Source organism: Paraphaeosphaeria sporulosa (assembly GCF_001642045.1).
Source record: "Paraphaeosphaeria sporulosa strain AP3s5-JAC2a unplaced genomic scaffold CC84scaffold_11, whole genome shotgun sequence".
Classification (NCBI taxonomy): Eukaryota; Fungi; Ascomycota; class Dothideomycetes; order Pleosporales; family Didymosphaeriaceae; genus Paraphaeosphaeria; species Paraphaeosphaeria sporulosa.
In genome coordinates, this window is record NW_017253370.1 from 760344 (window position 1) to 771140 (window position 10797).

The 10797-nt window shown below is 53.6% G+C and overlaps 2 protein-coding genes across 2 annotated transcripts; both read right to left on the reverse strand.

Moving 5' to 3' along the window:
- Nucleotides 1-1895: 1895 nt before the first annotated feature.
- CC84DRAFT_1221570 (uncharacterized protein) lies at nucleotides 1896-5192 on the reverse strand (the record flags this gene model as incomplete). Its single annotated transcript, XM_018183286.1, has 5 exons — nucleotides 1896-2054; nucleotides 2110-3096; nucleotides 3161-3648; nucleotides 3723-4604; nucleotides 4679-5192. The coding sequence occupies 5 exons, from the start codon at nucleotides 5190-5192 to the stop codon at nucleotides 1896-1898; spliced, it is 3030 nt and encodes a 1009-aa protein (XP_018031390.1).
- Nucleotides 5193-6248: 1056 nt separating this feature from the next.
- On the reverse strand, nucleotides 6249-8601 carry CC84DRAFT_1263086 (phosphatidylinositol-3,4,5-trisphosphate 3-phosphatase). The gene is made up of 3 exons (XM_018185207.1): nucleotides 8511-8601; nucleotides 8371-8455; nucleotides 6249-8305 (listed from the first exon to the last, which is right to left on the reverse strand). The coding sequence occupies exons 1-3, from the start codon at nucleotides 8511-8513 to the stop codon at nucleotides 6624-6626; spliced, it is 1770 nt and encodes a 589-aa protein (XP_018031391.1). The 5' UTR covers nucleotides 8514-8601; the 3' UTR covers nucleotides 6249-6623.
- Nucleotides 8602-10797: the final 2196 nt, after the last annotated feature.

Consider the following 10797-nt stretch of genomic DNA (forward strand, 5'->3'; position numbering starts at 1 on the left):
GCGCGCTAAGGTCTGACACGTGCCATGTTACGTGCAGGCGCAAGTTGGTGATCTGGGAGCCGCCTTCACCAGCAAACACGCTTCTGCAACTTTTGCTGCTCGAAGAAGGCGCAGGAGGCGGTGGAAGAGCGTCTGAGCTCAGGTGAAGGCGACTAGGGCAGCGCAAGCGCAGACCGCTGGTGACTCTCGCCTTCACTGGTAGCTTCGGAGCGCTTCAGTGCACAAGAAGCACTGTGCATGAGACCTAGAACCCAATTTAAGGCGTCTTGAATCGAAATTACGGTGGTAGGCTTGAGCGGGCAGCCGTTGACTCTCACCTTCACCTGTGCCTTGGGAAGCGGCAGGCAGAACAATGACGGTCGTGACTGAGCCTCGCGCTCACGCTGAGTTGAGTGCCTGGCTGTAGAACTTGCGTAGAAGCTCTGATAGCAACGGCATCAGAAATTGGGGCACACTGACAGTTGCGCCTTCCGCTCCAAGACTCTCATCTTCACCCGTGCACTAGCAGAGCAGCTGCGAGTCTAACAAAATAAGGTGGGACACAAGAGACCTGGTGCCCGCTTGGGTGAAGGCGAGGCCTCTCACTTGTACTCGCGACTGTGAGAAACTATCGTGAGTTTGACAAGGTGCTTTGGAAGTAAGAGCATCAAGAAGCGAGACGCTTCCGATAGGATGCACGAGACTCTGGAATTATGTAAGACAGGTTGTAACTAGATAGCATGCCAATCAGTTCTAGGTAGGTGCAATGAGCGAGAGGATCTTTCTAGCGTGACTGCTTTCCAGTCTAGTCGCGAAATTGTTCCAGTCGTAGCGCATACATCTTGAGTACCGTCCGCACCAGTATCTAGGCATCTAATGGAGTGGAATATCATTGGACTTGCTCAGGCCTTTGTTCTCTCATCACTGCACGTGAATGGACAGCTTCGACGCCACAGCCGCTACCTCGATAGGTGAGCTGAATGCTCATTGGATCCCAAGTTTCAAAACGAGGTTGCGAGTCGGCCTCACGTGTGCATCGTCCAGTCATTCAGCCTTATCCATACCTAGACGCCGTGTGCGGTGCCAGCCAGCCCAACAAGCGCGACGAGGTGCTGGTCAAAAGTGGGCCTATGATTGTCACACCAATGCACAGCACCCAAGAACATTTCCTTCTCCATTCCCATAAAACGATATCGTTCTTCAGCCCAAAGCACTTCCAGTAATCCCCTGAATCCTGTCATCACTATGGAATCCATGCTGCCCAAGATCAATGCCCAGCGAACCGTTCCAGACGCTCCATTCGTCCTAGCCCTTCTCCAAACCATCTTCGCAATCCGTGCCTTCGCCCTCGCATGCTTCACGTTTGCGATCGCTTGGCTACGCTACCGCTCGCCTCATCGAAGTCACGCATCACGACTTAGTTGGCAAGGAAACCTTTACGAACTAGAAGCGTAGAGAATACACTGGAAGTCTGCTTTTGATCGCTCTATAGACGACCAGGAGAAGCTCATACCAAATCCATCAGAAATGAGAGACTTGTAGCTTAGAAGTCATATATATCATTCTTGTATGAGACCCGCCCATTCGAACACAAGACAGGCCCCCTTTAGATTCGATCAAACATAGAGAGGCGTATACAAATTCGTTATACTCTACAGCCGTAGAGTGTCCATTCATAAGTGTCCCGGTATTCATTCCACCCATTCGCCCAAGTAAACGTATTTCCCAAGCCATTCACAATTTGTGCCTCCCCTTCCAATCCGATCATGCAAGCAGGCCCCCTTATGCAATTTATATTCCGCCACCGTCATTCCTCGTCACATCGTCCCAATACTCTTAAAGCTCCTGTTCGTCTTCGTCGTCGCATATATCTCATCACATGCTATAGTCTGCAAGAGGACTATGGGAGAAGGCACTCAGGTATAGTGCCTCATCGCATCGCGATAGCCGCGACCACCCTTCATATCTTCTTCGAACGTCTCGTGGCTCTCCATGACGCGCTTGACGTAGTCCATGCCAAATACACCCTTTTCGGCGATGGCGATGGACTGGCTCGTCTTGACCGCGTTCTTAATCTGTTTCCCGTCAGCGCAATCCCAAGACAATACACATGAGTGAGAGGATGCACACCTGTCGTCCATTCATAACCTTCCGACTCAACTCGTCGAAATCCGCATCCGCAAACGCCCGCACTTTGCCCTCGCTGTCTTTCTCCCCCATCTCAAGCACTTTCCCTACGTAGTGCATCCAGATCTTCTTGCGCGCCTGCACCGTCAACTGCTCGTACCGGATCCCCATGTGAATCCTGCTCTGGAACGCCTCGTCGAACGTCGCCACGCGGTTGGTCGTCAGGAACAAGATGCCTTGGTAGTACTCCGTCAGACGCAGAAATACACTGACGAGCGCATTGCGGTGGATATCGTGCGGCTGGCGCGCCTCGAGAAACACGTCCGCCTCGTCGAGCAGCAGGATCGCGCCCCACGCGTGGGTAATCTCCATGATGCGGTTGAGGTCGCGCTCGAGCTGGGCGGCATTGGTGCCCAGCTCGCCCGAGGACACCATGTACAGCGGGCAGCGCAGGAACTCGGCGATGGACTCCCCGGTGAGGGTCTTGCCGACGCCGGGCGGGCCATGCAGCACAACGTTGAGGCCCTTGCCCTTGCCGACAATGACGTCGTCGATGGTTTTGGCAGCATTGAAGCGGTGGCTGGAAACGAGGCCTTTGAGGTTCTGCTTTATCTGGGCAGGGAGTACGAGCGACTCGAAGGCTTCAGATTGCCACTTTATGTCGCTGATGCCGGCGAGGGAGAACTCGAGCCAGAGTTTCTCCGAGAAGGAGAAGCCTAGGACGACGGGTGAGGAGATGAGGAGCTCTTCTTCCGAGAAGATGTGTTTGATCTCGTCGTCTTCGTTTGCGACGACGTCGAGCTTCTGCGAGGTGATGTCTTCGTTATCCTCGGTCTTCTCGATCCGGATAAGGCGTCGCTTGCCAGACTTGTCGCGCCATAGGACGGTGCGCATCTTGAGCGGCTTCTCAGTCTCCGATTCGGAGCCGCAGTCTGAGTCGCAGCAGTCAGATTCCTCTTGATCCTCGTCTTCGTCTGGACCGAGCTCATCCTGCGTATATACTATCAGCACACAATCCTATAACGTATGGAATAGATCGAAGGTTTGAACTTACCGCCTTGATGTAAGACAGCAGGTAGTTCGGATGCAGTCTCCTGAAGATTGCAGGATCAATCATCACCCTACCATTGATGTTATGCTTCAGCACCGTATTTTTGTGTTTCAGATACCCCAGGCCACAGTGGAACATGTAGTTCATGCCCTGTAGGGTGACAAACTTCTTGCCCCTCTCGATAAGCTGCTCCCGAAGTGTCTCTGGATCCTTGTGGAATTCCAAAGGATATGTGCCGAGGTTGGAAATCTTCTTGGAACCGCGGAACTGGCGGATAGGAACATAGTGGTCGCCGAATCCGAAAACCTTACCGTCATACTCGAGGTAGCGACCCTCGATCATCCAGTTCTTCTCCAGGGTCATCCAGTTCTCTTGCTCGTAGCAGTAGTCGACTTTAAAGCAACGAGGGTCGTCTTTGTTGCCGTATGTCGTGGTGTAGGCGATAGTGTTAGGTTTGAACAACGCCCAAACAAGGTCATATGTGATGGTACCTGGACATAGGATCAGTATGGTACGCCTTCGTTCGCGAGCCACGAGACATGACAGTCTGAATTGTGCAACCTACCAGCTTTGAGCATCGGCTTCAACGCCTTCCTCGTCTCTTCATAATCCTCGTCAACGTAATTTAATAGAAGCTGACCCTGCCTGATCTGCTGATCAATCGTCTTCCTGGTCTTGCGCTTCTTCGCCTTACTCAGCTGCTTTTTGAGCGTCTTCTTTACATACGTCTTGATCTCGGGGTAGTAGTGGAACAGCAGGTGCGGATGAATGCTCGGCTTGTCTTCCACTAGACTAATGCTCTTGCAGTCTTTGAAGATGACCTGCAGCACACTACGAAGCACCTTTGACTTGACGTCAATCATGGTTTCAAGGTACTTGTTATCCCAGCCGAACCTTCGGCGGACCGTGAAGACGCAGTCGAATTCGTCTTTGACATCTTCGACGCTCTCTGTGTACTTGTAGTCGCGGATTTTCGAATCCCAGACTTGGTCTACGCGCTTGAACTCGAGAACATTTTTCTTTTGCGTCTGAGAGTTTGCTGCGGTAGCTGTAGCCGGCGCATCGCTGAGCGCCAGCGCCTTGCTTAATGTCGCGAGGTCAAGCTGACTTTTGCTTTGCGCAGCTTGTGCTTGCATAGCCGCCGCGATCGCAGCCTTCTGAGCTGCCAGCTTTGTAGCGGCATCATCTACTGATGTGGTGCTGGTCGCCTCATTCACAGCGGTATTATCTGCCTCGTTGTCTGTAGACGATGCCGAGGAGTCGCTGACCACAACCTTCGACTTTATGCTTCTCTGCTTCACGACTTTGGCCTTGGCCTTGGCCTTGGCCTTGGCTTTGGCTTTGGCTTTGGCTTTTCGGCGCTTTTTCTTCTCGACTTCGGAGTCGCTTTCAGAAGAGGATGAAGAAGAAGATGAGCTGTCTTCGCTAGAGCTTTCGTATTTCTTGCCTATGCAAAACTAGGTTAGCACTGTGCTTGCAAACACGGAGAGCTTGAAAGTTGCAGCTAGATTGGGAACTCACTCTTCTTCTTGGTTTTAGTCTTGACTCTTCTCTTGCGCTTAGCCTTTTCGTCTTCAGTCTCAGAGTCGCTCTCGCTGCTACTCTCGCTCTCCGACGATGCGGAAGAGTCGCTTTCTATATATCTTTTGCTCTTCTTCTTCTTCGCCTTCTCCTTTGCCTTCAACTGAGCCCTCTTCTTCTCCGCCGCTTTTTTTGCTGCAGCTCTAGCCTTCTTCTTTCCTTTCACGCGCTCATCTTCGCTGCTCTCGTCGTCGCTCTCACTTTCCGTGCTGAGCTCCGACCCTGACGAGCTCTCGTCTTTCTGCTCCTTCCTCTTTTGCACCCTCCTGCTATTTTTGTCCGACTTGGTCTCACTCTTCTTGGCCACTTTGGACTTGGACTTTGGTTTTGTATCCGCCAGGCTGACCTTGGCATCCTTGTCGCCGGCTGGTTCGGGTGGTGGGGTCGGCGTTTGTGCATCCTGTACTCCGGTTTTGGCGGCCTCCCCCGCAGCCCTGCTGGTGTCAGCCTCCATGAGTGCGGAGTCGTCGGGTTCGGGTTCCTCGGTAGACGTAGGTGTGGGTATCAACACTGGTGATGAAGAGCCCGTAGAAGAAAGCTTATCCGTGATAGAAGCCTTCGTTTCGGTACAGCTGGATTTGTTTGACTTGTTCATATGGCAGTGTTGTATAGTCGTTGGTGTTGCAATGTTGGGCTGTTGCCTTGAACGAATTGCCAACTTCGACAAACTCGTGAAATTGATCTGGGTGGTGGATTATATAGACAACAAAGTAAATGCTGCACGCGCGGCCGGTAAGATGACACTGCTGGCTGAGCAATGAGGTCCTGAGCTAGTAACGTCGGCAGGTAAGAGAACGAGGGAGCCAATCCAAGTAAACGGCGTTGCTCAGCTTGGTAACCCTAAGATATAGAGGCCGGCCGGATGTGAGGTGGCAAGCGGCTCAAGGAAAGGCAATGGTCACCAGAATACGTCTGCCTGATGCACTCTTGATTGCGACAACGAGGCTGAAGTCTGGGTGTGCAGCGACCGGTCAAGTGGTCGCCAATAACTTAGCATAGCCTCTCCACCCTTTCCACGAGGAGAACACGCCACTCGCTGAAGCCGATAACGGTACAGATTGGAGTCACTTGCTCATATTTTGGTCCTGTCTGCCTGGCCCCAGGCCTCAACATGCATCGTGCTGTGGAGGGCATGGTCCATTTATAGGGACGGATGAAGGCGCCGCGGCCCTGCATGCAAGTTATGCGAGGATGCCATGGATCAGCGACTTGAAAAGTTAAATGAAACCGAGGCGCAGAGTTGTCACCTCGTGCACGAATGAGGAGGTTGAAGGGGTTTCTATAGTGTGTTTTTATTCGCTGGAAATGCGACCATCAACGGTCGAGGTCGGAGACCTGATCACGGGAACAAGCTTCTAACCGCAACAGGGTCGATATCGTTAGATTCACCAGGTTCGTGGGAGCACAAACGACTGTGCACACAGGTGTGTTCAAGTGATTCGATACTCGTGCACATAGGCTAGCTGTTCTCAGCCCTGCATCGCTCACCGCCTTGACCAAAGGGAAGTTCGCCTCACTTTCGGACGCTGACAAGGCGCAGAGTGCAGGAGCAGTATTGGAACCACGATCTTGCAGCAATATTGAGATAGGCGCGAAAGAAATGAAATGCGGATAACCCCGGATAGATATGTGGTATAATTCAAGGAAATGTCCCGTCGTACAAAGCAACAGCTTTTCTGGTCCGTCAGCCCGTTCGTCCCAACGCCTTTGCCTCGTCCATGCGTCCACGCCACGCCACGCAAGTAGTGTGAGAAAACATGCTGGAGAAGCTCTCATACGCCGCACCATATTCCCCGACCATGTCGCAATGCCGCGTATGAACCCAAAAGCCGGCCAAAACTGGAAGTCTAAACGCTCACATCGATATCGTACGGAATGCACTAGGTCATGAGCTCGTAGCTTTCTTCATGCCTAAATGGAACAAATTGTGCTCTTTCGCGTCCTTCATTTCTGCTTCGGGTCGACCATCCGGGAGGTCGTCCGTGGAGACGTGCTGCACGCCGGTGACAATACCTTCTGCTCCACTCGCGTGTGACTCGGGAGACTGCAGCCGCTCGTCGACAACTTGATTCGACTTGTGCAACGTACCATCTGGGTGGCTTGGCGTTGCGGGGGTGACAGTGTTCGGGCCGCTTCCGCTCCCGCTACTAACATCGGAAATCACGTCCTCCCCGTTCGGGCCATGCGATCTCACAGCCTTGGTGTCGCTGTCTCCACTTGTTCTGCCAGGCTTTGTGAGCACATGAGGAATGTACTCCTTGGCTTGGCTCCTAACGCTGCTCGCCCGGCTGATGTCGGTATTCGAATCGGTAGGGCTGGAGATGCGCATGCCAATATCCTTGTCTTCGTCTGGGGTCACATGGTGCCGACCTTTCCAGTCTGCAGGTGAGGACTGTTTCACTTCTTCACCCTCTTTTGGCTCAGTAATGATGACTCCGGGTTTCCCTCCCTCAAACGGGATGGCTTTCCATACGACGGCAACCTTCTCGAAAGCTTGGGTCCCTTTCCTAGAAGATCCCTTGATACCGTCCATGGCTTCCCAGCCAATCTCGAACACACCTGAGTCGTCAGGGACCCCGTTCTGCTCAGGGCCATTGCCTTCAAAGAAGGTGTTGAACCACACATGAGCTACGGCTGTCACCATGGTCACATCGAAGGCGGCTTTGTTGCGGCGCTCGATGTCCAGATTGATGTCGTTGGTAGGGAGCACGATGCGCTTTTTAGGGCGGAAGACGACGTCACCATCGGTGATCTCTTCCTCTCTGCTCGTCGACGCGCCATCCAGGAAGCCCTCATTGGCACGCTTGAACGCATCCCCCTCGCTTTCCATCTTTGCTTCGGTCTTATCTTTGGCGGTTGTTGCCTTGCTTGCGGGGAGCCCTAGCCCGTTCTTGTACATGACTTCCTGCACGGCCTGGGCCATGGTGGTAGTCTTGACCTCGCCTCTGACAATCTCCCGTTCCTCGCGCGTGAATGTATGGAATCTTTTAATGAGCTTGCCGTCCTCGACAAAGCCTTCAATCTGTATCTTGACCCCATCCCTTAAGCCCCAGCAGTGGACCTCGAGTATTTCGACCTGGCGCTCGACGTAGATCTTGCCGTGCTTGGCCCACCTGTCTACATAGCCGATCCACCTGAGCTGGCTCGGGATGCTGACGCCCTTGCCCATGTTCGGCCTCATCCTGCGCTCCGTGAATCTCTGCAGCGCCTTCTCTACGGGCCAGCCCTCTTCGCTGATGAGGTAGCTGCAACTGGCCGTCCCGCTCCTTCCTTTCCCAGCCTTGCAGTGTACCACGACGACTCTGCCCTCCTTCTCGCGCAGCCAGTTGCGCATGGAGGCCATGATGTTGGGTATGAGGGCGAAGGGCGGAGGATGGTGGTCAGGGAACGGGTAGTGGTACACGCGGTTGTAGACCTCGGAGTCGGGATACCCCGTCCCTTCGGCGCGGAACTCCCATATTGCCCAGTCGTCGCCGTGCTTGGAGTCGAGGAACTTGACGAGCGAGTCGAGCGGGTTGCGGTAGGCGCGCTGGGGATACGTGCCACTCGGGCCGGACGTTGCGATGACTGTTGCATGCAGGGTCAGCACGCCCTCGTGCACAGCCAGAGACACAGCCAGCTGGCCTACTCACTGTTTTCCGTGACGTAGCAGAGGTCAAGGCCGGCCTCCGGGTGCCTGGCCCTAGGGCCTGCTACGATCTGGCGTAGAAGCGACGCCTGGCACGCAAAAGTCAGCCTCGAGTGGGGCAGCGCGAGGCAGGCGCATACTGACCATTTGCTTCACTGCGACAAGAGGGAGGGCAGGCTAAGGGATTACCGGCGGCTGGGCGACATGGCGTGTTGGCTTGTGTAGATATGGACAGCCAGCCTGATGCGTTCCTGCCTCGCCTGTCGCGACAGCTGCATCGCGGCTAGTGATGTCATCCTTGTCGAGGGCCCGAGCGTCTGGGTCAGTCTTCCGTCGCCATCGCGTCACGACCACCACCGTGGAATGTCCCGACGACGATGCACGTATGCTCTAAGATGCATTGCCACAGGCTCTAGCTATGTTCGCACGATTCGATACCAGTGCGAGGCCCCGCGGCAGGTGTGCTCCTGGAGCCTAGCTCAAGCGCGGAATGTCCATCCAAAGGCATGGTGTCGCTCAACATGTCGTCGCTTGAGTATATATTCGGCGGGTTTCTTGAAAGTCTTGTCGCCAGCAAGAAGAGATACCAAGCGGGGTGTCTCATAGACTTAGGGGCTCGAGTTTGTTTGCTGGCTTGCCAACGATTGCACAGTCAAGTCTCCGAGGACAGAGTCTGGCACATGAGTCGATGCGTCGGTGACTGCACAATGCCTTTCCCGCTGGAGCCCTTCCACGGTCACGACCTTACCGGTCAAAACTTCTTACAGTTCGGGACACCCCAAAGGGTGCAGCTCACAGACAGGAGCGCGAGGACCAAGCGTTCGGCCCGCTATTCAACACTGGAGCCCGACTTCTTTGGATGGATTGTGAAGCCACCTTCGGGGTCCTGGTACTTGCACTCGCGATTAGTGTGTGGTAACCATTGGGCTTTCGTTTCGCGCGCAGAAGCCTCATGTAGCACACGCATGAACCTCAAGCCACATATCCGCGGTCGCGATTCAACGATGATTGGTCGCTCACCACACACAACGAATCCGAGGCTATTACACACTGTATACGGATTTCGCGAGGCTGTGAAATGGTCTGACTCGTGCCATGCGGAATGTGTACCCATCACGAGTCGCGCCTTTTCTGCGAGCAGGGCGTCACCGTATCGCATTTTGTAAAATAAAAACATATTTGCATACACCTAACAAAACACTCGCGAAAGGTACCATGCCCTGAGGCTGGACTGTCTGCGGCTGAAAAGAAGCTGCTGTATTGTGCACAGCGACCTTGCTGTCTGGTTGTGGTATCTGTGGAGCATGAGGAGCAAGACCTCTGCTCCTGGCCGCGGCTGAGGGGCTCGCAGTGCCGGGTAAGAGAATATACTCCTACCACTGGGATCACTGGCTGGCGCCCGACTGTGCGCCCACTGTGGGGTTTCTGTGTGCCGGTAGGATGTGGACTCGGCGAGTTCAATATTGCTGGTGGCTCAAGCGCCTCCGGCATGCCCGTTTATACCGGCATGATCCTTCCAAGTCCGACTTCACTTGGTCGTCGCTTAGCAGACTCAATTGACCCAGGTGTGTTCAAGACCAATGAAAGTCAAAAGCCTTGACGCGATTCTCTTCCAATCCAACCACTATGCCCATGGTGTATCGTTCTACCTCTCTTACACAGTTCGGTCTTGTCGTATCCCACGGATCCGGAATGTTCACATATAATTTCACCGCTCAACTTTCGGGCGATATCTTTTTTGCGATGCAGAGAAATAGAGCGTTGTTCCCTGATGATCATGACATATAACAAAAGTAATCCTTGCGTATGGGACGTGTCTCCAAGTTCAGCCGGGTACGACCAGTGTCGATACTGGCCAAGCGGTGGAGCTAAGCGAGTAGGCCTCGGAATACTGCCCGGTCCAGTGCACGATGTACTGCACGACGTACAGAACTACTTACAGCTCGAATCACTGCTCGAATGGCCCCATATTTTCCGTCAAACTTGCAATGGAACTCTGGCTCACAGACGCATTTCAGGCGTCTCGGGGACTGCCGCTCTTAGATAGCATTTAGGGTTGGTTATGATTGGATTGCACGAACCTCGCGTTCAGACACCTCAACAATCTCCAAGCTATGCGTACGAACTACTATTCACCAGAAGTGCTGATGATTCAGAAGCTGAGTATGAAGCAATTATCATGTTTCCGGATTGGTATTGGCAATTGTGGTAGAAGGCAAGCACCAGTGCAAGTTGGTTTTGGCATGCAGTTTCATCACTACTATTTCCTCCGCATACGACGGCTTGTACCCCACATCGGTAGCTTTTACCCCGGGTGGTATGCTGTAGGCCAATTAACATGAACTGTTGCACTATAAATGACATGTATCCTTTGGCTAATTACACACATCGCCTAAGACCTGATGCCGATAGCTGGAAAAACAACAGCCGG